General features: G+C 42.1%; 1 protein-coding gene across 2 annotated transcripts; it reads right to left on the bottom strand.

Annotated features, from left to right (window-relative positions):
• Nucleotides 1-2,481: 2,481 nt before the first annotated feature.
• LOC109882257 (26S proteasome regulatory subunit 8-like) lies at nt 2,482-23,671 on the bottom strand. Of its 2 annotated transcripts, none has more exons than XM_020474361.2 (12): nt 23,558-23,671; nt 22,919-22,990; nt 22,735-22,804; nt 22,265-22,362; nt 22,099-22,155; nt 21,593-21,823; nt 21,058-21,184; nt 20,581-20,771; nt 10,895-10,993; nt 9,720-9,830; nt 8,308-8,394; nt 2,482-2,679 (listed from the first exon to the last, which is right to left on the bottom strand). In XM_020474361.2, exons 1-12 carry the CDS (start codon nt 23,582-23,584, stop codon nt 2,626-2,628), a joined length of 1,224 nt encoding a protein of 407 aa, XP_020329950.1. In that variant the 5' UTR covers nt 23,585-23,671; the 3' UTR covers nt 2,482-2,625. The 2 variants fall into 2 exon arrangements, with proteins under 2 accessions (XP_020329950.1, XP_031660793.1); XM_031804933.1 differs by lacking the exon at nt 23,558-23,671 and adding an exon at nt 23,371-23,526.
• Nucleotides 23,672-25,044: the final 1,373 nt, after the last annotated feature.

Genomic DNA, 25,044 nt, shown 5'->3' with positions numbered 1-25,044 from the left:
AAAACACCAAAATAAAGATTCCCAGGGTCTCTGCATATCTGCATGAACGTGCCTTAGGCATGGTGCAATGAGGCATGAGGACTGCAGATGTGGCCAGGGCAATAAATTGCAACGTCCATACTGTGAGACGCCTAAGACAACGCTACAGGGAGACAAGACAGACAGCTGATTGTCCTCGCAGTTGCAGACCACGTGTAACACCTGCACAGGATCGGTACATCCGAACATCACACCTGCGGGACAGGTACAGGATGGCAACAACAACTGCCAGAGTTACACCAGGAACGCACAATCCTTCCATCAGTGCTCAGACTGTCCATACTAGGCTGAGGCTGGACTTAGGGCTTGTAGGCCTGTTGTAAGGCAGCGTTGCCTATGGGCACAAACACACCATCGCTGGACCAGACAGGACTGGCAAAAAGTGCTCTTCACTGACGAGTCGCGGTTGTCTCACCAGAGGTGATGGTCGGATTTGCATTTATCGTCGAAGGAATGAGCGTTACATTGAGGCCTGTACTCTGGAGCGGGATCGATTTGGAGGTGGAGGGTCTGTCATGGTCTGGGGCGGTGTGTCACAGCATCATCGGACTAAGCTTGTTGTCATTGCAGGCAATCTCAACGCTGTGCGTTACAGGGAAGACATCCTGCCTCATGTGGTACCCTTCCTGCAGGCTCATCCTGACATGACCCTCCAGCATGACAATGTCACCAGCCATACTGCTCGTTCTGTGCGTGATTTCCTGCAAGACAGAATGTCAGTGTCTGCCATGGCCAGCGAAGAGCCAGGATCTCAATCCCATTGAGCATGTCTGGGACCTGTTGGATCGGAGGGTGAGGGCTAGGGCCATTCCCCCCAGAAATGTCTGGGAACTTGCAGGTGCCTTGGTGGAAGAGCGGGGTAACATCTCACAGCAAGAACTGCCAAATCTGGTGCAGCCCATGAGGAGATGCACTGCAGTACTTAATGCAGCTGGTGGCCACACCAGATACTGACTGTTACTTTTGATTTTGACCTCCCCCCGATAATAAATGCAGTTGACAGTGGGAGGACGTTTAGAACTCCGGGACATACTGCAGAGGGTTGAGATTGAGGTCCACTGGGTCCAAACCACCTAGCATACAATCCCTGGAGCTACAGAGGCGCTATTATAATACAATAAAGCTCCATTACTGTAAACCATGGAAACTAGCTGGTGGCTGAGATAATAGGAATGGATTTGGACTGAAGTGTTTCTCTGCCATAATCTCAGAAACCAGAACAAAATCACATGCATTTACGCTAAATCACGAGAGACCACCACTGCCAGAGTGATGGTGTTGATGGTGGCAAACGGACATTAAGATGAGTGGAGAATAAAGAGGGAACTTGGGAATGAGACCTTTCCACAAGGTGAACAGCTATCGGTGGTGACTCAAGTGAATACAGAGGAATCAATTTCAACTGCGTGGGTTTGCTTAGCTCTTGACAATGGATGTCTGTTTGTGAGACTTGTCGTTGCCATTTCAAGTTGGATCAGAAATATTGGATGTTGTTACCTCAATCAATTATTTTGCATTGTGGACCGTTTAAAAAAAATTGTACTGCTCATTCTTTCTCATTGCATGAGCTTGTCCAGTTTACTGAATTTATTTTGTCTCTCTGTGCAATTTGAGAGTTGTGGATACTGGCTGGGCTTGTAGTGCATAATAGGCCTAATCCTAATTGGCAATGTGACGACCATGAAAAAGCATGTTGGACAATGGTCTTGAAAACCTAGTGTATATACTATTCATATATATTATTTAACAGAGCTATACCCTCTATAATAATCTATAATATGTAGATTAATCTAGTAAGTATCAGTATTGATTTAAATGAAACATGTCGACAAGATGAAGATATTGATTAGTAAATGATCAATTCTTAATAGTAAGAAAAATAACACTGACTGATTGTGAGATCTCAAATTTAACCAAACAATCCAAGAAAATGTCTTCCATAAATATACAAGGTGACCCTGTTTATTTGGCCTCACTTGTCATTGACCTTCTAGCCCCGGTTATACCTTGCATTAAGATGTGGTTTTCGTAATCTGATGATTGGGTTGTGGGCGTGTCAAAAGTGGTTCACGACTTGTTGTTACAGCATAGGGCTCTACTAGGCCCTGCACAAACCAATGGATGAGATCTATTGGATGAGAGTGGTGAGAAGATGGGACACAAGGAATCGAGGAAAGAAAAGATAAAAACGCCTGGAATTCTGCTAAGAGGACTATTCCTTATTCAGGCCGGGATTCAATCAGAAACCAGGCTATATATGGCGCGTGACTTTTAAAAAGGTCATTTCCAATTGAGCCAACATCTGCAGTATTTACCTTGAATGCGGGGGGAGAGAGCCTGTAGAGCCAACTCCTATAGTTGTGTAGGCTACCAAGCACAAACAGACCTTGGATCAGGCTACAGGAGAAGAGGGTGGGGGAAAAAATGGAAATGGGGGACTTGTTTCTCAGTGGGGAGACACCATTTTATTTTAGACTTAATTTTGGGTAACAATTATAAACCAATCTTAAAACAAAAGAGTAAAAATATACATGTTTGACCTTGCAGGTAAATATCTGCGTTCAGGTCCCAAAAAATCCCAAAGGTCTACTTCCAGAGTTTCTTGATGGACATGTTCTTCTCGCTGTCCTTCTGCATCACCTGGAAAGACACAGGGCAGGGGTCGTTAGCCAGTGATAATGGACCTCATCATAAGGAGCCAAATTAAAATCAGTGATCAACAAAACAACAAACTCTGGGGAAAAGGGTCTGTCCATTTCAATCCCTAAAAGTATAAACCTTTAGTTTATTACAATGTAAAGACATTAGTTTATTATAAAAGCTGAAATGCTGATACAAATACCAGTCATTGAAATTAAAGTCATTTGTGGAATATTGAGTTTCTTTACTGTGTAAAAGCACTATTTTCATAGAGATAAATTACATTAAAAAATGGTACACTCATTGCTATCCTGTAGACCTAGTGCCTTCGGAAAGTATTCACTTTTTACACATTTTGTTTTACGTTACAGCCTTATTCTAAAATATATTAAATTGCCCCCCTCCCCCACCTTCAATCTACACAATACCCCATAATGACAAAGCAAAAACCGTTTTTTAGAAAGTTGTGCCAATTTATAAAAAATACAACTGAAATATTACATTTACATAAGTATTCAGGGCCTTAGCACTTTATTGAAGCACACTTGGCAGCAATTACAGCATTGATTCTTCAAGGGTATGGAACTACGAGCACACCTGTATTTGGGGAGTTTCTCACATTCATCTCTGCAGATCCTCTCAAGCTCTGTCAGGATGGAATGGAGAATTGCGGCACAGCTATTTTCAGGTCTTTCCTGAAAATATGTTCGATCGGGTTCAAGGTCACTCAAGGCTGTGTGCTTAGGGTCGTTGTCCAGTTGGATGGTCAACCTTCGCCCCAGTCTGAGGTCCCGAGCAGGTTTTCATCAAGGATCTCTCTGTACTTTGCTCCTGACTAGTCTCCCAGTCCTTGCCGCTGAAAAACATCCCCACAGCATGCTTGCTTCACCGTGGGGATGGTGCCAGACGTGGCACTTGGCATTCAGGCCAAAGTGTTCAATCTGGTTTCTCATGGTCTGAGTGTCTTCAGGTGCCTTTTAGCAAACTCCAAGCAGTCTGTCATGTGCCTTTTTACTGAGGAGTGGCTTCCGCCTGATTGGTGGTGCGCTGCAGAGATGGTTTTCCTTCTGGAAGGTTCTCCCATCTCCACAGAGGAACTCTAGAGCTCTGTCAGAGTGACCATCGGGTTCTTGGTCACCTCCCTGACCAAGGCCCTTCTACCCCGATTGCTTAATTTGGCCGGGCGGCCAGCTCTAGGAAGAGTCTTGGTGGTTACAAACTTCTTCCGTTTAAAATTGATGGAGGCCACTGTGTTCTTTGGGACCTTCAATGCTGCAGAAATGTTTTGGTACCCTTCCCCAGATCTGTGCCTCAACACAATCCTGTCCAGGAGCTCTACGGACAATTCCTTCGACCTCATGACTTGGTGTTTGCTCTGACATGCACTGTCAACTGTGAGACCTTATACAGACAGGTGTGTGCCTTTCCAAATGATGTTCAATTATTTGAATTTACCACAGGTGGACTCCAATCAAGTTGTAGAAACATCAAGGATGATCAATGGAAACAGGATGCACCTGAGCTTTATTTCAAATCTCATAGGAAAGGGTCTGAATACTTTTTATTTTTAAAACATTAGCAAAATTTTCTAAACCTGTTTTTGCTTATGGGGCATTTTGTGTAGATTACTGAGGGATTTAAGGCTGTAACAATGTGGTCAAATTAGCTAGCAAGCCAATGATGTAATGACTGAAACGTTTTTAAACAAAGGGTTAACGACACCCGAGTCGTTAACAGCTCCCGAGTCGTTTTAACAGCCCAGATTAAAACTACACGGGCATGTGCTAGAAGCAAGCTGTTTCCGCTCTATAATGGTGCCATCGAATTTGCACTGACTTTTTCCCTCTAGGACAATCAGAAACAACGGTACAGCGGAGAATTATCATTACAACAATTATCTGGGAGATTTTTTTCCTGGTCACACAGCAAAATATTTTGTTGCATATGAGACCAAATTTGTTGCATATGTGAACAAATTGGTCGTACTTTATACCACTGGCTATAGCCCATAGAAATGAATGGAATAACACATTGATACATGGTAAAACAGACAGTCAAAAAATAAGGTTTTGAAATGTCTGTCCTATATCTAGGAGATACAAGAAAGCTCAGGAAATATATATTTTGACACATTTAACCCCTTTTTGTTGGCACAAAACTACTTCCATACTTCCAATCTTTTTTAAACTGGTATCGGGTTACCTTCAGACGAGTCCTGTGACACTTGTAGGGGGCAACACGGAGAGAACACCACTGTGTTTGTGAGTCTCCCGTTTCCATAGTGTTGCAATGTATACCGAAACATCTGTACTTTTTCCGATACCAAAACATGAAAAAACGTTTGGTACTTATGTCATGTGTCTCACATCATATACGGATTGAGAGGATCGAGTCTAGTAATTTTCTGAATCTTCAAGGGGGCAGTAGCTACAAGGATGCGCTTGCACATGCAGCTAACACAGTGAGAAGCAAGCCAGAGAGAAAATGCAGGCAGCATGACTGGGTTAAAAGTAAGAGACATATTTCAGTTGAACGCAGTGTTGTACAATTGACTAGGTATCCTCCTTTCACTCTCTTCTAACGAAAACACCTTACCACCATGCCCGCAGCTTGTTTACAAAACTGGCTAAGGAAGCAAACTATGGGAATACGTTGATTACAGAGCAGATGAGGGCCAAACCACAGAAACAACAAAAAGGTGTAACAAAGCAGTGCAAGGGAGGTTCAGTTCCAAAATGATTTCACACATTACAACGTTGTCATTATTCCACTAAATGTGAATCATTTGAGTGACAATGACATGAACATATATTCTGCATGACATTCATGTGAGCATTATGATTACACAACCCAAAAGTAATGTGAAATGCACTCAACTTCACAGCAATATATTTGAACTACTTTGTGTTTGTTTGGGCTTGCTAGCAGTAGCCAGCCCTGGAAGGCGCATTTCACTCTTGGAAGTGAAATGCACTCTGGGAATCGTAGTATTCTGTGTAAATGGCATTGTATTTCTATGGCATTTAGACTACATGTCTATTGCAATATAGAAGCTTCAGAAATCAGCTTCAAAGTGTTTGTCGTTTTGGAACTAAACTTAATTGAATACATTAAATGAATGAGCTGTAATGAATGCCATTTGACCAATTATTATGGCCACAGATGAACAAATTAACCCTGATAATGTAATTGTTCCATTATTTTGTCTGCTCTGAATGGTTTTGCATAAGGAAAATTGATGGTATTCTTCTGTTATTTAATATGGTGTTGTATTTTTGTAAGAAGTGTAATACAGAGTAGATATTCTACTTGTTCGTCCAGTTACCAACATATTGCTCAATGTAAAAAAATATGTTTTTTAAAGCCCCGCAGTTCTTATTTGGTTATTGTGGTATCGTTTTGATATTGAGTATCGTTAAGATATTGAGTATTATGATACTAAACCTGGTATCCAACTAAAACATCTGGTGTCTCAACAACAGTCGCTACAGACAGAAGTAGTTGGTACTGACTTCAGACGAGTCCCGTGGGCGTCGTAGAGCAAAACACTAAAGACAGATTTTTGGGATGTCTCCTGATCTGACAAACAGAGCTGTAGCTCTGCCACCTACCATCGCAGACGTGGTAAGGCTGACATATGTGCAGTGGATTGAGACGCAGCATAATTGTTTTTAATAACCTGCCCAGGGACTGCGGTTGAAAATTAGCCGGCTGGCTAAAACTGGCAATTTTACTGAAACGTTGATTAATGTGCACTGTCCCTGTAAAAATAAAAACTCAAACTAAAATAAATCCAACTTAAACACTGATTTTTATGGGGATTTTGTATTATATTAATGCAATTGACACGCTGACAAGACGGTCCAAAATCTGTTTGAGCTTTGTATAGTCACGTGTCAAACTGTTTGGCATGACAATGACACGCTGACAAGACGGTCCAAAATCTGTTTGAGCTTTGTATAGTGGCATGACAATGACAATAGTAGTTGGAAAGACTACAAACCGATCTGGGACCAGTATAGATCATTTTTATTTTATACAAAATCTCTGATCAAGAGTAACTACACTGTACAAAAATAAACGCAACATACAACAATTGCAAAGACTTTACTGAGGTACAGTTCATATAAGGAAATTGAAATGATTGGGTAAACAGATATGCATGTGTCCTTATCCCCTAATATATGGATGTCATATGATTGGGTAAACAGATATGCATGTGTTGATCACAGGTGATTTAAAAATAAAATAAAGTAGGGGCATGGATCAGAAAACCAGTCAGTATCTGGTGTGATCACCATTTGCCTCATGCAGGGCGACATGTCCTTCACATAGAGTTGATCAGGCTGATTGATGGTGGCTTGTGGAATATTGTCCCTCTCCTCTTCAATGCCTGTGCGAAGTTAATGAATGTTGGCGGAAACTGGAACACGATGTCGTACACGTTGATCGAGAGTATCCTAAACATGCTCAAATGGGTGACATGCAGGCCATGGAAGAACTGGGACATTTTCAGCTTCCAGGAATTGTGTACAGATCCTTGCGACATGGGGCCGTGCATTATCATGCTGAAACATGAGGTGATGGCAGCAGATGAATGGCACAACAATGGGCCTCAGGATCGCGTCACGGCATCTCTGTGCATTCAAATAGCTATCGATAAAATGCAATTATGTTCATTTTCCGTAGCTTATGACCACCATGGACCACTCTGTTGACATCAGAAAGCCGCTCGGCAACACGACTCCACACACGCTATGCTCCGCATCTGCCCGGTACAGTTGAAACTGGAATTAATCCGTGAAGGGCACACTTTTCCAGTGGCCATCGAAGATGAGCATTTGGCCACTGAAGTCGGTTACGACATCAAACTGTAGTCAGGTCAAGACCCTGGTGAGGACCACGAGCACACAGAGCACGCAGAAGAGCTTCCCGGAGACGGTTTCTGACAGTTTGTGCAGAAATTCTTGTGTAAACCCACAGTTTCATCAGCTGTCCAGGTGGCTGGTCTCAGATGATCCTGCAGGGGAAGAAGCCGGATGTGGAGGTCTTGGGCTGGCGTGGTTACACATGGTCTGCGGTTGCGAGGCTGGTTGGACATATTGCTAAAATTCTCAAAAAGAAATGACGCCGGAGGCAGCTTATAGTAGAGAAATGAACATTCACTTATCTGGAAAGAGCTCTGATGGACATTCCTGCAGTCAGTTAATAATTGCATGCTCCCTCAACTTTAGACATCTGTGGCATTGTGTTGTGAATAAAAACGGAACATTTTAGAGTTGTATATTATTGCCCCCCAGCACAAGGTGCACCTGTGTAATGTGCCGCTTCTTGATATGCCACACCTGTCAGGTGGTTTGGCAAAGGAGAAATGGTCACTAACAGGGATATAAACATTTGTGCACAACATTTGAGCGAAATAAGCCTTTTGTGCATATGGGACCTTTCTGAAATATTTTATTTCAGTTCACAAAACATGGGACCAACACTTTGCATGTTGCATTTATATTTTTGTTCAGTGTAGTATTGATTACATTCGGGATAATATGGACAAAGGGGAGCTCGAGGTAAAATAGAGACAAACTGTCTCTTGGAGTGTTAAGACAGTAACATTGATAGAAGACTTACCTTGGCGACAGCCATCTCAAAGTCCTCCTGGTTGACATGCACTCTCCTCTCCCTGAGGGCGTACATCCCTGACTCGGTGCACACACCCTGAGGAATAAGATGGAACAGAAACAAAGGTTTATCCATGGTGAAATAAGAAAAAGTAAGTAAGACCGACAGTGGTCAAACACTAAGGCACTCCAGGAACATGGTTACCAATCCCTGGACTAGGGGATGTTTCAGGATGGCTCGTTGTACATAGAGCTGTGGCGGTCATGACATTTGTCAGACGTTTATTTGTCATGCAAAAGAATGCCGGTCTCATGGTAAATTTACAGTCAATTAACATAAACACGTTTTGAATCTCCAGGCCTCCTGACGTCAACCGTATTGAACACCTTTGATCAATTGGAACACTGACTATTAGTGCCCGACCTCACTAATGCTCATGGCTGAATGGAAGCAAGCCCCCACAGCAATGTTCCAACATCTAGTGGAAAGCCTTTCCAGAGGAGTGGAGGCTGTTATAGCAGCAAAGAGGAACCAACTCCATATTAACGACCATGAGTTGTTCACTACTTTTGGTCATGTAGGTGATCTTTAATCAGGTTTTTGTATTTGCTGTGTTTAATATGTGGTAGGCTAAAACAGCACAACCATTATTTTAATTCATGGTTTTTTTTCGGGCTTGAGCTCATACAGTATATAGGCCTATGTGTTTGCATAAGATCTAATATGTATATGGTTGAGATTCACTAATTATCAACTTAGAAAGCACTGTCCATTTCATTGTTAGGCTTTGAAACAACATCCTCAACAACTATGTTTTCCACTCAGTTTCAACCTGTTGTCGAACTTTTCTTCATATTGATCAATCACGGTGAGGTGAGTTTTAAAAGCACATACTGGTTTGATGATAAGTGTTTGTGAGTTAGAGTGGTTAGAGTGACAATATAGCCCTAAGTACCATCCATTAGCAACTTGAAGATCTTTAGCGAGTTGGGTACACATGTCCAGAGTGCATGAGAGGATATTATCATGAATTTGACTGCGGTCATGACTGATAATATGGTCACCGCCACAGCCCTAGTTGTACATGTTCTTCCCTTGTGCATGTGCTAGCCCTAATGTGGTGGGCCCCATTCCATAACTTGTGGAGTATCAAGTCTGTGGTTATTCTCTCCTGATATTCTACATACACCGTAAATGTCAAGCCCAGTTGGACATGTATCCACTACAATGAACCATTACAAAATGTAAAATGTACAATGGTGAAACAAACAGATCTACACAACTGTGGGGTAGGGGTCATCTCTGGACGGGGCCAAAGTTCTCTACTACACATCATACACTGAACCCCTCATACACTGAACTGTCTATGCTAGCCTTCATTTGGTGGGCCCCATACCAAACTGTGTGTCTCAGTCTATTACCTTAACTTCAGCCCCAGAGGCTCCAGGCATCAGTTCTGCAATCTTCCTCAGGTTAATTCCACGCGTCAGGTTCATCTTCCTTGAGTGGATCTTCAGGATGTCCAAACGGGCCTAAGGAGGAGCATACACTGTAGTAGCAAGCTGCTTACATGAAGCTGAATAAGTGTCAACACAAATACAAAAATATCTGTGTGAGGAGACCGTAAAGATGTTGGACTAGACTAGACTAATCCTTCATTTAAATCATTTATTTTTTAAATTAACAAATGGTACAGAACACCAACAGATGTAATCATTACTACCAACAGTCTAAATATGTTGCACTGTGCTGTCTTGCCATACAAATGGTACAGAACACCAACAGATGTAATCATTACTACCAACAGTCTAAATATGTTGCACTGTGCTGTCTTGCCATACCGAGGCGGGGATTCAATTCAATCAGCATTATAGTGTGCTTGACATTTAAAGTTAATTTCCAACTGAGCCGACATATGCAGCTTTTACTGTGAAAGAGGGGGGGGTTAATGTGGTTGTCTTGTGTGTTCACATGTGGCAAGCTTTTGTACAGCCACCCTGACAAAACAGTACGCAGTTATAGTCACTTACCCTTCTAGATAACTTGAAACAGTCTAACCAGGTCTTACGTCTTGAAGTCACCTAGTATAGCTAGTGCTAGTCAACTTCTTCAATTAGCTTCAGCTGGCTGGTGTGCGACAGTGGCAAAATTGGTTTGACATTGGATAGTCTATCTCTGGGGCTAATTAGGGTCCGTTAATAATATTTTCATGTTGCACATCTTTTAGTTGTCTCAAATGCTTTCAATATTTGTAGATACATTTCTACAATTTATAGTTGGTTTGAGGTTAAGCCATTGAAATTTGGAGTTGACAGTTAAAAATATTGACCCATGTACATAGTGTAATTTATTGATGGCCCCTAGCTAGCCCCATAGGGATATCGAATGTCAAACCAAATTGACCATGGGCATTACGACTAGGTCTCGTGGTGCTGCGCTCAGAATTGATGATTACTTTGATGCCAGTTGTGGGCTGAATTTAAAAAAATCAAATGTGTTTATGACGAGATTGACACTCAAATAAACATATGACTCATATATTGATAAACACAGAATGTTTTAGGTGCAAAAAAAATAAATATGGGGCTGTACTGACCTCTTCATTGGGAGGGGGGAACTCGATCTTCCTGTCGATGCGGCCGGGTCGGAGCAAGGCAGAGTCTAGGATGTCAATACGGTTGGTGGCCATGATGACCTGAGGGAGTAAAAACACATTTAACATACAATATTAGTCCTTTGGGTCTTATTCAGCTTTATTTTATTTATTTCACCAGGTAGGCCAGTTGAGAAGAAGTTCTCATTTACATCTGCGACCTGGCCAAGATAAAGCAAAGCAGTGCGACAAAAACACTTACACAAACAAAAGTACTGTCAATGACACAACAGGAGTGATAGATGTGCAGATGATGATGTGCAAGTTGAGATACAGATGTGCAAAAGAGCAAGAAGATAATTAACAATATGGGGATGAGGTAGATGGGTTTGCTATTTACAGATGGGCTGTGCACAGTGATCGGTAAGCTGCTCTGACAGCTGATTCTTAAAGTTAGAGAGGGAGATATGAGTCTCCCGCTTCAGTGATTTTTGCAATTGGTTCCAGTCATTGGCAGCAGATAACTAGAAGGAAAGGTGGCCAAAGCAGGTGTTGGCTCTGGGGATGACCAGTGAAATATACCCGTGCTACGGGTGGGTGTTGCTATGGTGACCAGTGAGCTGAGGTAAGGCGGTACTTTACCTAGCAAAGACTTATAGATGACCTGGAGCCAGTGGGTTTGGCAATGAATATGTAGCGAGGGCCAGCCAACGAGAGCATACAGGTCACAGTGGTGGGTAGTATATGGGGCTTTGGTGACAAAACGGATGGCACTGTGATAGTGAGTAGAGTAGCTGAGTAGAGTATTGGAAGCTATTTTGTAAATGACGTCGCCGAAGTCGAGGATCAGTAGGATGGTTAGTTTTACGAGGGTATGTTTGGCAGCATGAGTGAAGAAGGCTTCGTTGCGAAATAGGAAGCAGATTCTAGGTATAATTTTGGATTGGAGATGCTTAATGTGAGTCTGGAAGGAGAGTTTTTAGTCTAACCAGACACCTAGGTATTTGTAGTTGTCCAAATATTCTGCCTAGCTTCCAGAGTAGTGACGCTAGGTGGGCGGGCAGCAATTGGTTGAAGAGCATCCATTTAGTTTTACTAGCATTTAAAATCAGTTGGGGACCACGGAAGGAGTGTCGTATGGAATTGAAGCTCGTTTGGAGGTTTGTTAACACAGTGCCAGAAGCATACAGAATGGTGTCGATCAGACTCACCAGCAGCAAGAGCAACATCATTGATTTATACAGAGAAAAGAGTTGGCCCGAGGTTTTGAACCCTTTGGTATCCCCATAGAGACCGCCAGAGGTCCGGAAAACAGGACCTCCGATTTGACACACCGAACTCTGTCTGAGAAGTAGTTGGTGAACCAGGTGAGGCAGTCATTTGAGAAACCAAGGCTGTTGAGTCTGCCGATAAGTATGCAGTGATTGACAGAGTCAAAACCCTTGGCCAGGTCGGTGAAGACGGCTGCACAGTATTTTCTTTTGTTGATGGTGGTATCGTCTAGGACCTTGAGCGTGGCTGACGCGCACCCATGACCAGCTCGGAGACCAGATTGCATAGTGGGGAAGGTACGGTGGGATTCGAAATGGCTGGTGATCTCTGTTAACCTCTCTTGGGTAGGGGGCAGTATTTTCACATCCGGATGCTAGGATATGCATCTAATTGGTAAATTTGGATAAACAACACTCTACAGTTTCTAAAAAAACTGTTAGACTAATGTCTGTGAGTGTAACAGAACTTATATGGCAGGCAAAACTCCAAGGACAAACCATCCCCCCCCACAAAATATTCAGCCTACCACTGTTTTCAATGGCTGTCACTTTTATTATAAGGCGAAATCGTCCCAAATTGCAGTTCTTAGATGTCTAATTTTTTGGGGAAAATGAGCCAGAAATTGTCGTTTTTTCTAGGTGGCTCCCATTTTGGCTGTAGTGTTTCCAAGCAAGTGGAAGAGAGCGCGTTCTTTGGTATTTTTCTCCTGTAAAGACAATAATGATTCTCCTTCTTAAATTTGATCGTTTATTTACGTATTAGGGTACTTAAGGTTTGATTATAAACGCTGTTTGACTTGTTTGGAAAAGTTTATTAGTAACGTTTGGGAATCATTTTGTATGCATTTTGATGGAGGGTAACTGAGTGGATTGTTGACTGAAGCGCGCCAGCTAAACTGAGTTTCTATGGATATATAAGAAGGACATTATCGAACAAAAGGACCATTTGTGATGTATCTGGGACCTTTTGGAGTGCCAACAGAAGAAGATCAAAAAAGGCATTTATACATCGCTATTTCTGACTTTCGTGGCGCACCTGCCTGGTTGAAATATGTTTTTCATGCTTTTGTATGCTGTCCTCAGATAATTGCATGGTGTGCTATCGCCGTAAAGCCTTTTTGAAATCTGACACAGCGGCTGGATTAACAAGAAGTTAGCTTTATTTTGATGTATTACACTTGTGATTTTATGAAAGTTAAACATTTATAATTCTGTAGTTTGAATTTTGCATCCTGCAATTTCACCGGATGTTGGCCAGGTGGGATGTGCCCGTAAGAAGTTAACCTGGCTTTCAAAGATTTTAGAAAAGGCAGGGCAGGATGAATATAGGTCTATAACAGTTTGGTCTAGAGGGGGATGACTGCAAGGGGGGTGACCGCGGCAGCTTTCCAATCTTTGGGGGATCTCATATGATACGAAAGCGAGGTTGAATAGGCTAGTAATAGGGGTTGCAACGATTTCTGCAGATAATTTTAGAAAGAGAAGGTCCAGATGGTCTGGCCCAGCTGATTTGTAGGGATCCAGATTTTGCAGCTCTTTCAGAACATTAGCGGTCTGAATTTGGGTGAAGGAGAAAAGGGGGGGGGGGGGGCCTTGCAGAGCTGTTGGCCGGTAGGGGTAGCCAGGTGGAGAGCATGGCCAGCCGTAGAAAATGCTTATTGAAAATCTCAAATATCGTGGATTTACCAGTGGTGACAGTGTTTCCTAGTCTCAGTGCAGTGGGAAGCTGGGGGGAGGTGCTCTTATTCTCCATGGACTTTACATTGTCCCAAAACTTTTGGGAATTAGTGCTACAGGATGTAAATTTCTGTTTGAAAAAGCTAGCCGCCTTTGCTTTCCTAACTGGCCGAGTATATTGGTTCCTGACTTCCCTGAAAAGTTGCATATCGCGGGGGCTATTCGATGCTAATGCAGTATGCCACAGGATGTTTTTGTGCTGGTCAAGGGCAGTCAAGTCTGGGGTGAACCAAGGGCTATATCTGATCTTAGTTCTATATTTTTTGAACAGGGCATGTTTATTTAAGATGGTGAGGAAAGCACTTTTAAAAGAGCAACCAGTCATCCCGTACTGACGGAATGAGGTCAATATCCTTCCAGGATACCCGGGCCAGGTCGATTAGAAAGGCCTGCTCATTGAAGTGTTTTAGGGAGCGTTTGAGAGTAATGAGGGGTGGTTGTTTGACCGCGGACCCATTACGGACGCAGGCAATGAGGCAGTGATCGTTGAGATCCTGGTTGAAGACGGCAGAGGTGTATTTATTCACCTTCTCCCTATTGGCTTCTTTGGTATGCCCTTATCTATATACGGTACATTTGAAAAGTATCCAGACCACTTGACTTTTTCCACATTTTGTTACATTACAGCCTTATTCTAAAATGGATTAAATACAAAATGTTAAATATAAAAATCCTCAATCCACACACAATACCCTATAATGACAAAGCAAAACAGGTTTTTCAATTGAACATGATTTGGAAAGGCACAACCGTCTTTATAAAGGTCCCACGTAATTCTTAAATTAAAGAAGTTTGGAACCACCAAGACTTTTCTAGAGCTTGCCGTCCAGCCAACCTAAGCAATCGGGGGAGAAGGACCTTGGTCAGGGAGGTGGCCAAGAACCTGAGTTCCTCTGTAGAGATGGGAGAACCTTCTAGAAGGACAACCATCTCTGCAGCACTCCACCAATTATGCCTTTATGGTTGAGTGGCCAGACGGAAACCACTCAGAAGGCACGACAGCCCACTTGGAAATTGCCAAAATGCACCTGAAGGACTCTGACCATGAGAAACAAGATTCTCTGGTCTGATGAAACCAAGAATCAACTCTTTGGCCTAAATGCCAAGCGTCACGTCTGGACGAAACCTGGCACCATCCCTACGGTGACGCATGGTGGTGGCAGCATCATGCGGTGGGGATGTTTTTCAGCGGCAGGGACTGGGGAACTAGTCAGGATTGAGGCAAAGATGAACAGAGCAAAGTACAGAGAGATATCCTTGATGAAAACCTGCTCCAGAGCCCTCAGAATGGCGAGAAGGCTCACCTCCCAACAGGACAACAACCCTAAGTAAACAGCCAAGACAACTCAGGAGGGCTTCAGGACAAGTCTCTGAATGTCCTTGAGTGGCCCAGGCAGAGCCCGATCGAGCATCCCTGGAGAGACCTGTAATTAGCTGTGCAGTGATGCTCCACCATCCAACCTGACAGAGAATCTGCAGAGAAGAATCTGAGAAACTCCCAAAATACAGGTGTGCCAAGCTTGTAGCGTCATACCAAAGAAGACTCTAGGCTGTAATCACTGCCACAAAGCACCGAATAAAGGGGCTGAAAACTCAGTTTTTTCCACAATTGTGTTATGGTCTGAATTTATGTATTAAATCAATACTGTGTCACTGATCTACACACAATACCCCATAATGTCAAAGTGGAATTGTGTATTTTATTTATTTGTATTAACTAAAAACTGAAATGTCTCGAGTCAATAAGTATTCAACCCCTTTGTTATGGCAAGCCTAAAGTTCAGGAGTAAACATGTGCCTAACAAATATCATAAGTTGCATGGACTCATTCAGTGTTGAGTAATAGTGGCTAACATTTTTTTATGACTTCTGCGTACCCCACACATAACAATTATCTGCATGGTCCCTCAGTCAAGCAGTGAATTTCTATCACAGATTAAACCACAAAGACCAAGGAGGTTTTTCAATGCCTCGCAAAGGGCACCGATTGGTAGATGAGTAAAAATAATAAAAAGCAGATACTGAATATCCCTTTGAGCATGGTGAAGTTAATAATTACACTTTGGATTGTGTATCAATACACCCAGTAACCACAAAAGATACAGGTGTCCTTCCTAACTCAGTTGCCAGAGAGGAATGAAACTGCTCAGGGATTAGTGTCATAGGAGAAAACTGAGGATGGATCAACAACATTGTAGTTACTCCACAATACTAACCTAAATGACAGAGTGAAAAGGAGAGAATAATAATAAAAACATTCCAAAACATGCACCCTGTTTGCAATAAGACACTTAAAACCTTTTTGTCCTGGATACCAAGTGTCATGTTTGGAGCAAATTCAACAACACATAACGGCGTGCAAATCCTAATATTTTCAAGCAGGGTGGCGGCTGCATGGGTATGCTTGTCATCGGCAAGGACCATGGAGTTTGTTTTAGGATGAAAAAAAAAAAACGGATACAGCTATAAGCACAGGAAAAATCCTAGAGGAAAACCTGGTATAGTTTGCTTTCCAACAGACATGGAGATTAATTCCCCTTTCAGCAGGACAATAACGTAAAACACAAGACCAAATCTACACTGGAGTTGCTTACCAAGACAGCATTGAATGTTCTTGAGTGGCCTAGTTACAGTTTAGACTTCAATCTTATAGCAAGACATGGAAATGGCTTTCTAGCAACAATCAACTTGACAGTTTGAAGAATTAAAAAAATAATATGGGCAAATATTGCACAGCTGTAATCCCCGCCAAAAGGTGCTTCTACAAAGTATTGACTTAGGTGTGAAAAACTTATGTAATTTAGATATTTCTCCAATTTTAATAAATTAGCAAACATTTCTAAAAACATGTTCTCACTTTGTCATTATGGGGGGTAGTGTGTAGATGGGTGAGAAATTTAATCCATGTTGAATTCAGGCTGTAACAACAAAATGTGGAATATGTCATGGGGTATGAATACTTTCTGAAGACTAAAGACTGCAGGGTGGGAAAAGTAGGTTGTAGATTGCAAGAACATTAAGACAAAGGGTTTAGGGAATTAACACATCTGAACACAAATGACTCCCAGCTACTCCACACAACATTTGTTCTGTAAATTGAACAGAATTAGAAACATATGATAGGAAGATGAATCCTAACGTTATACTATAGTCTTGAGTGGTCTTGCTTTTACAACTGTGCCAATTTCTGTGCATTTTGTTTAGAGATTTGCTCAAGAAATGGACACATTTCAAATCCAGGTACATGTGGGCATTATACAAAGCAGTAGAAAGAGCTCTGGGACTTCGTAAATCCAGAGCGTTTCGCTCTCGGAGTGTTCAGAGCGCACACTGGACGCTCTGGCCGAGGTTGAGCGTTCCGAGTGGCGCAACGATCTATGGCACTGAATCTCAGCGCTAGAAGCGTCACTACAAACACCCTGGTTCGAATCCAGGCTGTATCACAACCGGCCGGTATTGGGAGTCCCATAGGGTGGCACATAATTGGCCCAGCGTCGTCCGTCATAATTTGTTCTTAACTAACTTGCATCATTAAATAAAGGTTAAATAAAAAAATAAAACAAACAATGGCAATTTCCTAAACCCAAGCTAACAGGCTAATGTTGGCTAGCTTGATAGTTTCTTTCATATACAAATGAAAGAACAGCTCACTCTGACCATTTTACTAGCCATGGCAGAGCTGGTTAGACTGTTTTCATGTTATCCAGAGCGTTGGTGACTAACTGTGCTTCTGGCAACAATTTAATTAAACTTTTTATTGCCAACATTTACTGACACCGGCCATATTCTACAGGTGTTGAGCGTTTGTAAAGTCAACAATTATTCTGTGCTCTGGCACACTCAGATGAAAGTGCTCTGAAATCGGAGTAGATAGCCAGAATAAACAATGTCCATTGAGAACGCATAACGACGATAGAAACTTAGCTAAGAATGACGTGAATAATCAAGTTAATAAACGTTGGGTAGTTAGTTAGATAGCATATAGTTAATATACTGGCAAGTTCGATGTATTAGTAGCCAACTAACGTCGTCAGCCAACATAACGTGTAATGTAACTCGTGAAAAGTCATTAATTTATTAGATTGCTCAACATTTCTTATAATAGGTTAAAGCAATGAATTTGTATCCGCTCGTTGTACTTCCACTGCATATTGTCCTCCGTTTTCTTCAAATCTGAAAACGTTGAGAAGCCACACCCATTTCCTGAAGAACTGCATTATGGGCCCTAAAAGCACAGAAAGTGTCCACTGCTTATATACTTCGTATCTTGGTGAATTTAGTACGACATCTGGGAACCTTTGGCATTCTAACTATATCCATACTATGACCAATAAGCATACTACATTCTGAATTTAAAAATGGGCAGTTTTGTCACAACACAATGCCACAGATATCTCAAGTTTAGAGAGAGCGTGCAATTGGCATGCTGACAGCAGGAATGTACACCAGAGCCGTTTCCAGAGGATTGAATGCTCATTTCAACCAACATCATTTTATAGAATTTGGCAATATGTCCAACCACGCCAGCCCAGGACCTCCACATCCGGCATCCGGACAGCTGATGAAACTGTGGACTATTTGTCTGTAATAAAGCCCTTTTGTGGGGGAAAACTATTGATTGTCTAGGCCTGGCTCCACAGTGGGTGGGCCTATGCCCTCCCAAGGCTGCACCCCTGCCCAATGATGTGAAATCCATAGATCTGGGACCAATTTATTTTTTTTCAATTGACCGATTTCCTTTTGAACTGTAACTCAGTAAAATCGTTGAAATTGTTGCATTTATATTATTGTTCAGTATATGTAAACAGACCATAAATGTTTTCTTGGAAAGCAGTGAGTGCTATTATATGATACAATATCAGTATTTGTTGCATGTTCTACTTGTCCTAGCATCAACTGATTTGAACCAGTGTAGCTGTGGATTGACTGCATTGTTTGAATGGAATGTTGGCAGATAATTTGAAGAATTCATGGAATCATGCCTCTAAAACTGTCTGGCTAGCTAACACACATACAGTCCATATACATTCTTCACATTCATAGTTTAACACCATCTTTTCAAAGCACTGGCAAACCATTGTTAACCAACTCCCTGACTAACATTGCCGACCACCATAAGAAGATTCATTTTAATTCCTAATTCTATTGTCCCCAGGCCCAGCTCAGTCACGTTCTTCACTGAACGACTTTTCTCTCATGGCAGAGGTAGAGGCATGTCACTGTATTATATATACACTGAGTGTACAAAAACAGTAGGAACACCAGCTCTTTTCATGCCATAGACTGACCAGGTGAATCCAGGTGAAAGCCATGTCCCCTTATTGATGTCATCCACTTTCAGTGTAAATGAAGGGGAGACAGGTTAAAGAAAGTTACGTAAGCCTTGAGACGTGGATTGTCTGTGTGTGCCATTCAGAGTGGGAAAGACAACAGGCTTTAAACGGGGTTTGGTGCCATGCTCACCGTTTTGAGTGTGTCAAGAACCGCAACGCTGCTGGATTGTTCACGTTTAACAGTTGCCCGGGTGTATAAAGAATACCCCTCAAAAAACATCCAGCCAACTTAACACAACTGTGGGAAGCATTAAGTCAACATGGGCCAGCATCACTGTGGAACACTTGACACCTTGTAGAGTCTATGCCCTGATGAATTGAGGCTGTCCTGAATGTTTTGTACACGGAGTACTGTACTGCTACAGAGCAACACAATTTCCCCTTTGATAGTGTTTAGGGTCTGATTGTTATACTGTGTGGTGTTGACCTACTCTTTCTTTCTCTGTCCATTCATCCCTCCTTCCCTCTAGCATCAGGAGAGGAGGAAGAGGGAGGTGGAGCAGGAAGAGAGCCTGCAGGAGCTCGCGGAGCCCTTGGAGGTCAGGTTCGTCAAAAACGCTGCCGTTCTCTCAGACTTTCGGTCCACCCCCACCATTCAGCATCCCCAGAGAGTCCAACTGGCAGTTCTAAGGCCCTGAGGATCAAAGGTCACAGCGTCCCAGAAGATCTACCACTCAACGGTGGACTCCGTGCTGGCCAATGCCTCTGGCCAGCCCCACCGCTACAGGCTGGACCTGAGCAGCAGGATTAAGCTTCCCTAGATAGACGTGGACATCAGCTTGGAATCTGAGGCAGCCTCAGAGATGGAGGACCAAGCACTGAACTGCTCAACATGGACATAGCTGCTTTTAGTCTTTAAACATTAAATGTATCGATTTTAAACACATTGGTATTTTCTTTTTAAAAATTTTTTTTTTAAACTGTACTACTATTTGACTTATCACATTTAGACAATGAAATACTTGTAATCTGCATTTATTTAAAAAAAATACTGGTTGTTTTGTCTATTTGTACCATCACAGAGAACATGCAAATACAGATTGAGAGGTTGTTGAGTGCTAGACTGGGTGGGAGGACAGTGAATAGAAGATCTAGCGTGTGATTGATTGGTGAGCAGTGGAAAGAAAGTGTTGTCAGACAGTAGTGACAGGAGCGCTGCAGATTGAAATCAGTGGAGAAAAGCCGCAGAGAAAGTGGTGTCAAGAGAGTGGTGTAGCAGAGTAATAGCATACAAATGAAGTAAGGGTTTAGACTGTGTGTGTGTGTGGTGTTATATAAGTGTGAGTTTTATTGTAGAGTAGAATTTATAAAGCATTATAAAGATGACAGTGTGGTATGAGTCACCCACCTTGATGTTCTTGGTGGCCTCGAAGCCATCCAACTGGTTCAGCAGCTCCAGCATGGTCCTCTGCACCTCGCTGTCGCCCCCACTGCCACCCTCCAGACGTGACGAGCCGATCGAGTCAATCTCGTCCATGAAGATGATGGAGGGTGCGTGCTCGCGGGCCATGACGAACAGCTCGCGCACCATACGGGCACCTGGGATGGGGAAGAGAGCAGGGTTTCAGCCAGCAGCGTGATGCGAGTGAAATACTTATAATAACAGCTTCTGTTTTTCACTCATTGCGGTTCTCCATGAAAAAGTAGTGAAATGCACTTAAACATGCTTGAGCTAAACAGCAGCTATTTGGAGAATGGAAGCAGCAAAACACATCTCCTTGATTCTGGAATTCCCTAAATTGAATTCCTTGTTATTGCCGGAATTACTTCACGGTTGCGAACCCTGTCGAATGGTAACTGAAATGGCTGACCGTTGATGACTCACCCTCTCCAATGAACTTCTGCACCAGCTCCGAGCCGGACACCCTGATAAAGGTGCAGTCAGTGTGGTGGGCCACAGCTCTGGCCAGCAGGGTCTTCCCTGTACCTGGGGGTCCGTACAGCAGCACACCCTGGTGGAGAGACACACAACAAGGGGGGTTAGACAACCTAAGAGACATGACACATCTCAAATTTCATTATGTATTTTAGGATGATTATGCTGGAATTAACTGGTGCCACTTTCTGTTCTTTCTGGCAATCAAGACTGTTGAGGTTTATGTGATGAATGCTATGAGACATGACCAGAACAAGACCTTAGGGCACTGCCAACAACGTATGAAAAGGTCTGACAAAAGGTTGATTTTGGAGTGTTGCATCCCTTTCAGACATTGCCTACTCTATATGCTTATAAAGTAAACTCAAATGCAAAAGGTAATTGTTTGACTTTACATTGTTAGAGTGGTTAACATATACAGATGATACAACATCTGAATTAAGAAAGAACACAATAAGGGATTTATTCCATTTGGGCTACCCACCTTGGGCTGCGCAATGCCGAGAGCCTCGAAGAGCTCTGGGTGCTTGACTGGCAGCTCAATCACTTCCTTGATCTCCTTAATCTGCTTGTCCAGGCCGCCAATCATCTCGTAGGTGGAGTCAGGCACTTTCTCCACCATCATGAGGGAGACCAGCGGGTCCACCTTGTTGGGCAGGATCTTGTGAAGGGTGTAGCTGTCATTGCGCAGTGCCACGCGGCAATTTGGAGTCACCTGTTGGAATGGGCAACGGGGTTAATCAGTGCATACATTCATGAATAATAATCTTCTGTCCAGCCATCTGGATAGGATCTGGATATTTTTTGCTTTTCAACTGAATTTTGTTAACACTTAATCCAATTTGACAAAAACAAATGAATGTGGTTAAAATATGGTTCCCGTGTGTTGATCATCTGAACTGTACACAGATACATCTACCTTTGTACATAGAAACATTAAGTTCTCTCCACAATGTGGTGAAATATCAACAACAATGTTTCCATACTTACATCATTGATGTCAATATTCTTATCCACATCCACCACAAATTTTCCCTCTGGATGGACCTGGACACAATAGTACAGTAGACTGCCAATGTCATCTAAGAGCAACTACAGTTTACCACCGAAAAAGTTTGTGTTACATTTCAGCAACAAAAAAAAGCTTCATACACACCTTGACCAGCACTTTCTTTTTGTCCATGGCCCTCACCACCTCTCCAACATAGGAACCTTGCTCCTGTAGCAACTGCAGCTCCTCACGAAGGAGACGCACTGGGGACAAAGCAAATAGATTTGAACAATTCATAATGTGCATTTTCCTGAGTGCAATCAAATTACAGTAGTCCGACACAGCACTGACAATTTATAATCGACACAATTATTGCTACAATATTTATTTTTAATTTAAAACCTTTATTTAACTAGGCAAGTCAGTTAAGAACAAATTCTTATTTCAATGACAGCCTAGGAACAGTGGGTTAACCCCCTGTTCAGGGGCAGAATGACAGATTTGTACCTTGTCAGCTCAGGGGCTTGAACTTTAGGCTTTGTCACAATGAATTAACTACTATCTAGTTAGCTACACTGCTTTTTAGAAGAGAAGTTTAGCTGTTGTTGTTCTGGATAGACAACCATAATTCCTACCTTTTGCATTGAGTTCATTCCTCTGAGCCTGTAGACGTCTGAGATTCTGACTCTTGTCATTCACTGTCAACTGGAGGCAGAGAGACCAGTTACTTGACAGTTGTATTAGTAGTGTCACTACGGTGTCAACAGACAACATGTAACGTTAGCTAGTACATTTGGATTAAAACTTGTGTTTGCTTACCTGTAACTCTTCTATCTTGGACTGGTAGTATTGCCTGAGACCAGAACCACCTTTACTGTCCTCCATCTCCATCTGCAAATACACCGATCCATGTTCAATAACTGAGATAGTTGTTGGACAGTTGTCAAGTACACAATGTATATAACGTTAGATAGATAATTAACATCAAGGTGACTAACGTGTATATATAGGCCTAACTAGCTATCTAGAAAGACGACTAGCTTAAGATAAGATGTTTACCAGTTTACTGACAAAAATGTCATACTAGCGGGTAACTAAATTAGCTAGCTAACGTTACTTAACTAGCTATATTTTTTTGTTGTCCATTATACTTAACTTATGCCAAGTTATGCATAGTCACAAAAATAAGGAATGTCACTGAAACAAACATAATTAATTCGATTAACTAGCTAGAAAGCTAACAGTTAGCTAGCTAGCTAAAAGTAGCTTACAATGAGACAGCAAACTGGCAGGATTCTCTATTTTTGACAGACCGTTTTGGTCCATTCAAAACAGTTCAACCGTCTTCTGAAGAGCACCAACTTTACAGAACACACTGTTCAGTGTCTAATCAATGCCGTATCTACAATAATTTCTCAAAAGTGTGATAGTCATAATAAAGACATCGAAATCACTTACATTATGGTCCATTCCTTCCAGCGCCATCTTGAAATTCTAAACTTCCGTTGGATGAAGGGGTACTTCCGACAGACGAACCTCTTCTTCATTAAATGTTCTACAATTAACATGGGATAATTACTGACACCGGCTGTACTGGAGGTATAGCACAGTAAAACGCAACTGAAATTTTGCTAATAATGTTAAAAGTAAGTGTATGCTCCATTTCTGTCCTTTTTGCAATACCTTATCTATTTGGAGAAGCTATGCCAGAAACAGATATGTTGAATATTGTACCATGCTACAGACTGAGAAACAAAAGTTTGTTCAAGCCAAGTCCAAGCAGTGCACAAGGACATACGTGTACTTAGTTTGGCTGTTATTTGAGGAGAGTAGTAAACCAGCAATATTTGTTTAATATGGCGAGTTTCTTCAAGATTTAGTTTAGTTCTTGCTGCTGTCAGCTGCCTCCAATTCTAATCAATAGAAAACCTTTTATTGCAATTTTTTACATAATTTGACCTCTTTCTCAATAACTAGGATTCCATGCAATTGGCACAGATTTTCATGCAAATATCTTAAAATCCACCTAAAACAATCAGGGGCGTTTATAAGATTTGAAGACACTGTGGGCTTAGCCCAAAGCCACTCTCGTGTACATTCACCCAAGGCAAAAAAATGAAGAAAATGATTTCAACAGATAAATATATGAATTTGGTGCACTTTGAAATGACCATTGAGCAATTCAAACATTGAGAGATTAGATCTTTTTCATGTAACTTGCACCTTCCCACATGCCACAGCAGACACTGCTAGTACTCAATTACAGTTCCTACTGTGGGTCTCTCTACTCTGGAACACTACTCCACAGGAGGCTGCTGAGGGGAGGACAGCTCATAATAATGTCTGGAAAGGAGTTATTGGAATGTTATCTGTGTTTGATTTACCTTTATTTAACTAGGCAAGTCAGTTAAGAACAAATTCTTATTTTCAATGACGGCCTAGGAACTGTGGGTTAACTGCCTGTTCAGGGGCAAAACGACAGATTTGTACCTTGTGGATTTGAATTTGCAACCTTTCGGTGACTAGTCCAACGCGCTAACCACTAGGCTACCCTGAGTTTGATACCATTCCATTTATTCCGTTCTAGCCATTACTATGAGTCTGTCCTCCACAATTAAGGTGCCACCAACAACCTGCACTCTACTCTCTACTCTGGAACACATACAGTACCAGTCAAAAGTTTGGACACAACTACTCATTCCAGGGTTTTCTTTATTTTTACTACTTTCTACATTGCAGAATAATAGTGAAGACATCAGAACTATGAAATAACACATGTGGAATCATGTAGTAACCCCAAAAATGTTAAACAAAGCAACATATATTTTAAATTTGAGATTCTTCAAAGTAGCCAACCTTTCCCTTGACAGCTTTGCACACTCTTGGTATTCTCTCAACCAGCTTCATGAGGTAGTCACCTGGAATGTATTTCAATTAACAGCTGT

The sequence above is a fragment of the Oncorhynchus kisutch genome, linkage group LG25 (genome assembly GCF_002021735.2).
Source record: "Oncorhynchus kisutch isolate 150728-3 linkage group LG25, Okis_V2, whole genome shotgun sequence".
Taxonomy (NCBI): Eukaryota; Metazoa; Chordata; class Actinopteri; order Salmoniformes; family Salmonidae; genus Oncorhynchus; species Oncorhynchus kisutch.
This window is presented reverse-complemented; position numbering and strand designations above follow the sequence as displayed.

Bases quoted from the DNA above. Each gene is read 5' to 3' on its own strand.
- LOC109882257 (XM_020474361.2), bottom strand. From the start codon at position 23,584: ATGGCGCTGGAAGGAATGGACCATAAT. The intron at 22,991-23,557 runs GTAAGTGATTTC...GTGTATTTGCAG, and splicing joins TGGAAGGAATGGACCATAAT to ATGGAGATGGAGGACAGTAA. The intron at 8,395-9,719 runs GTAATAGACTGA...CTTATTCCTCAG, and splicing joins CCTCTGGGGCTGAAGTTAAG to GGTGTGTGCACCGAGTCAGG.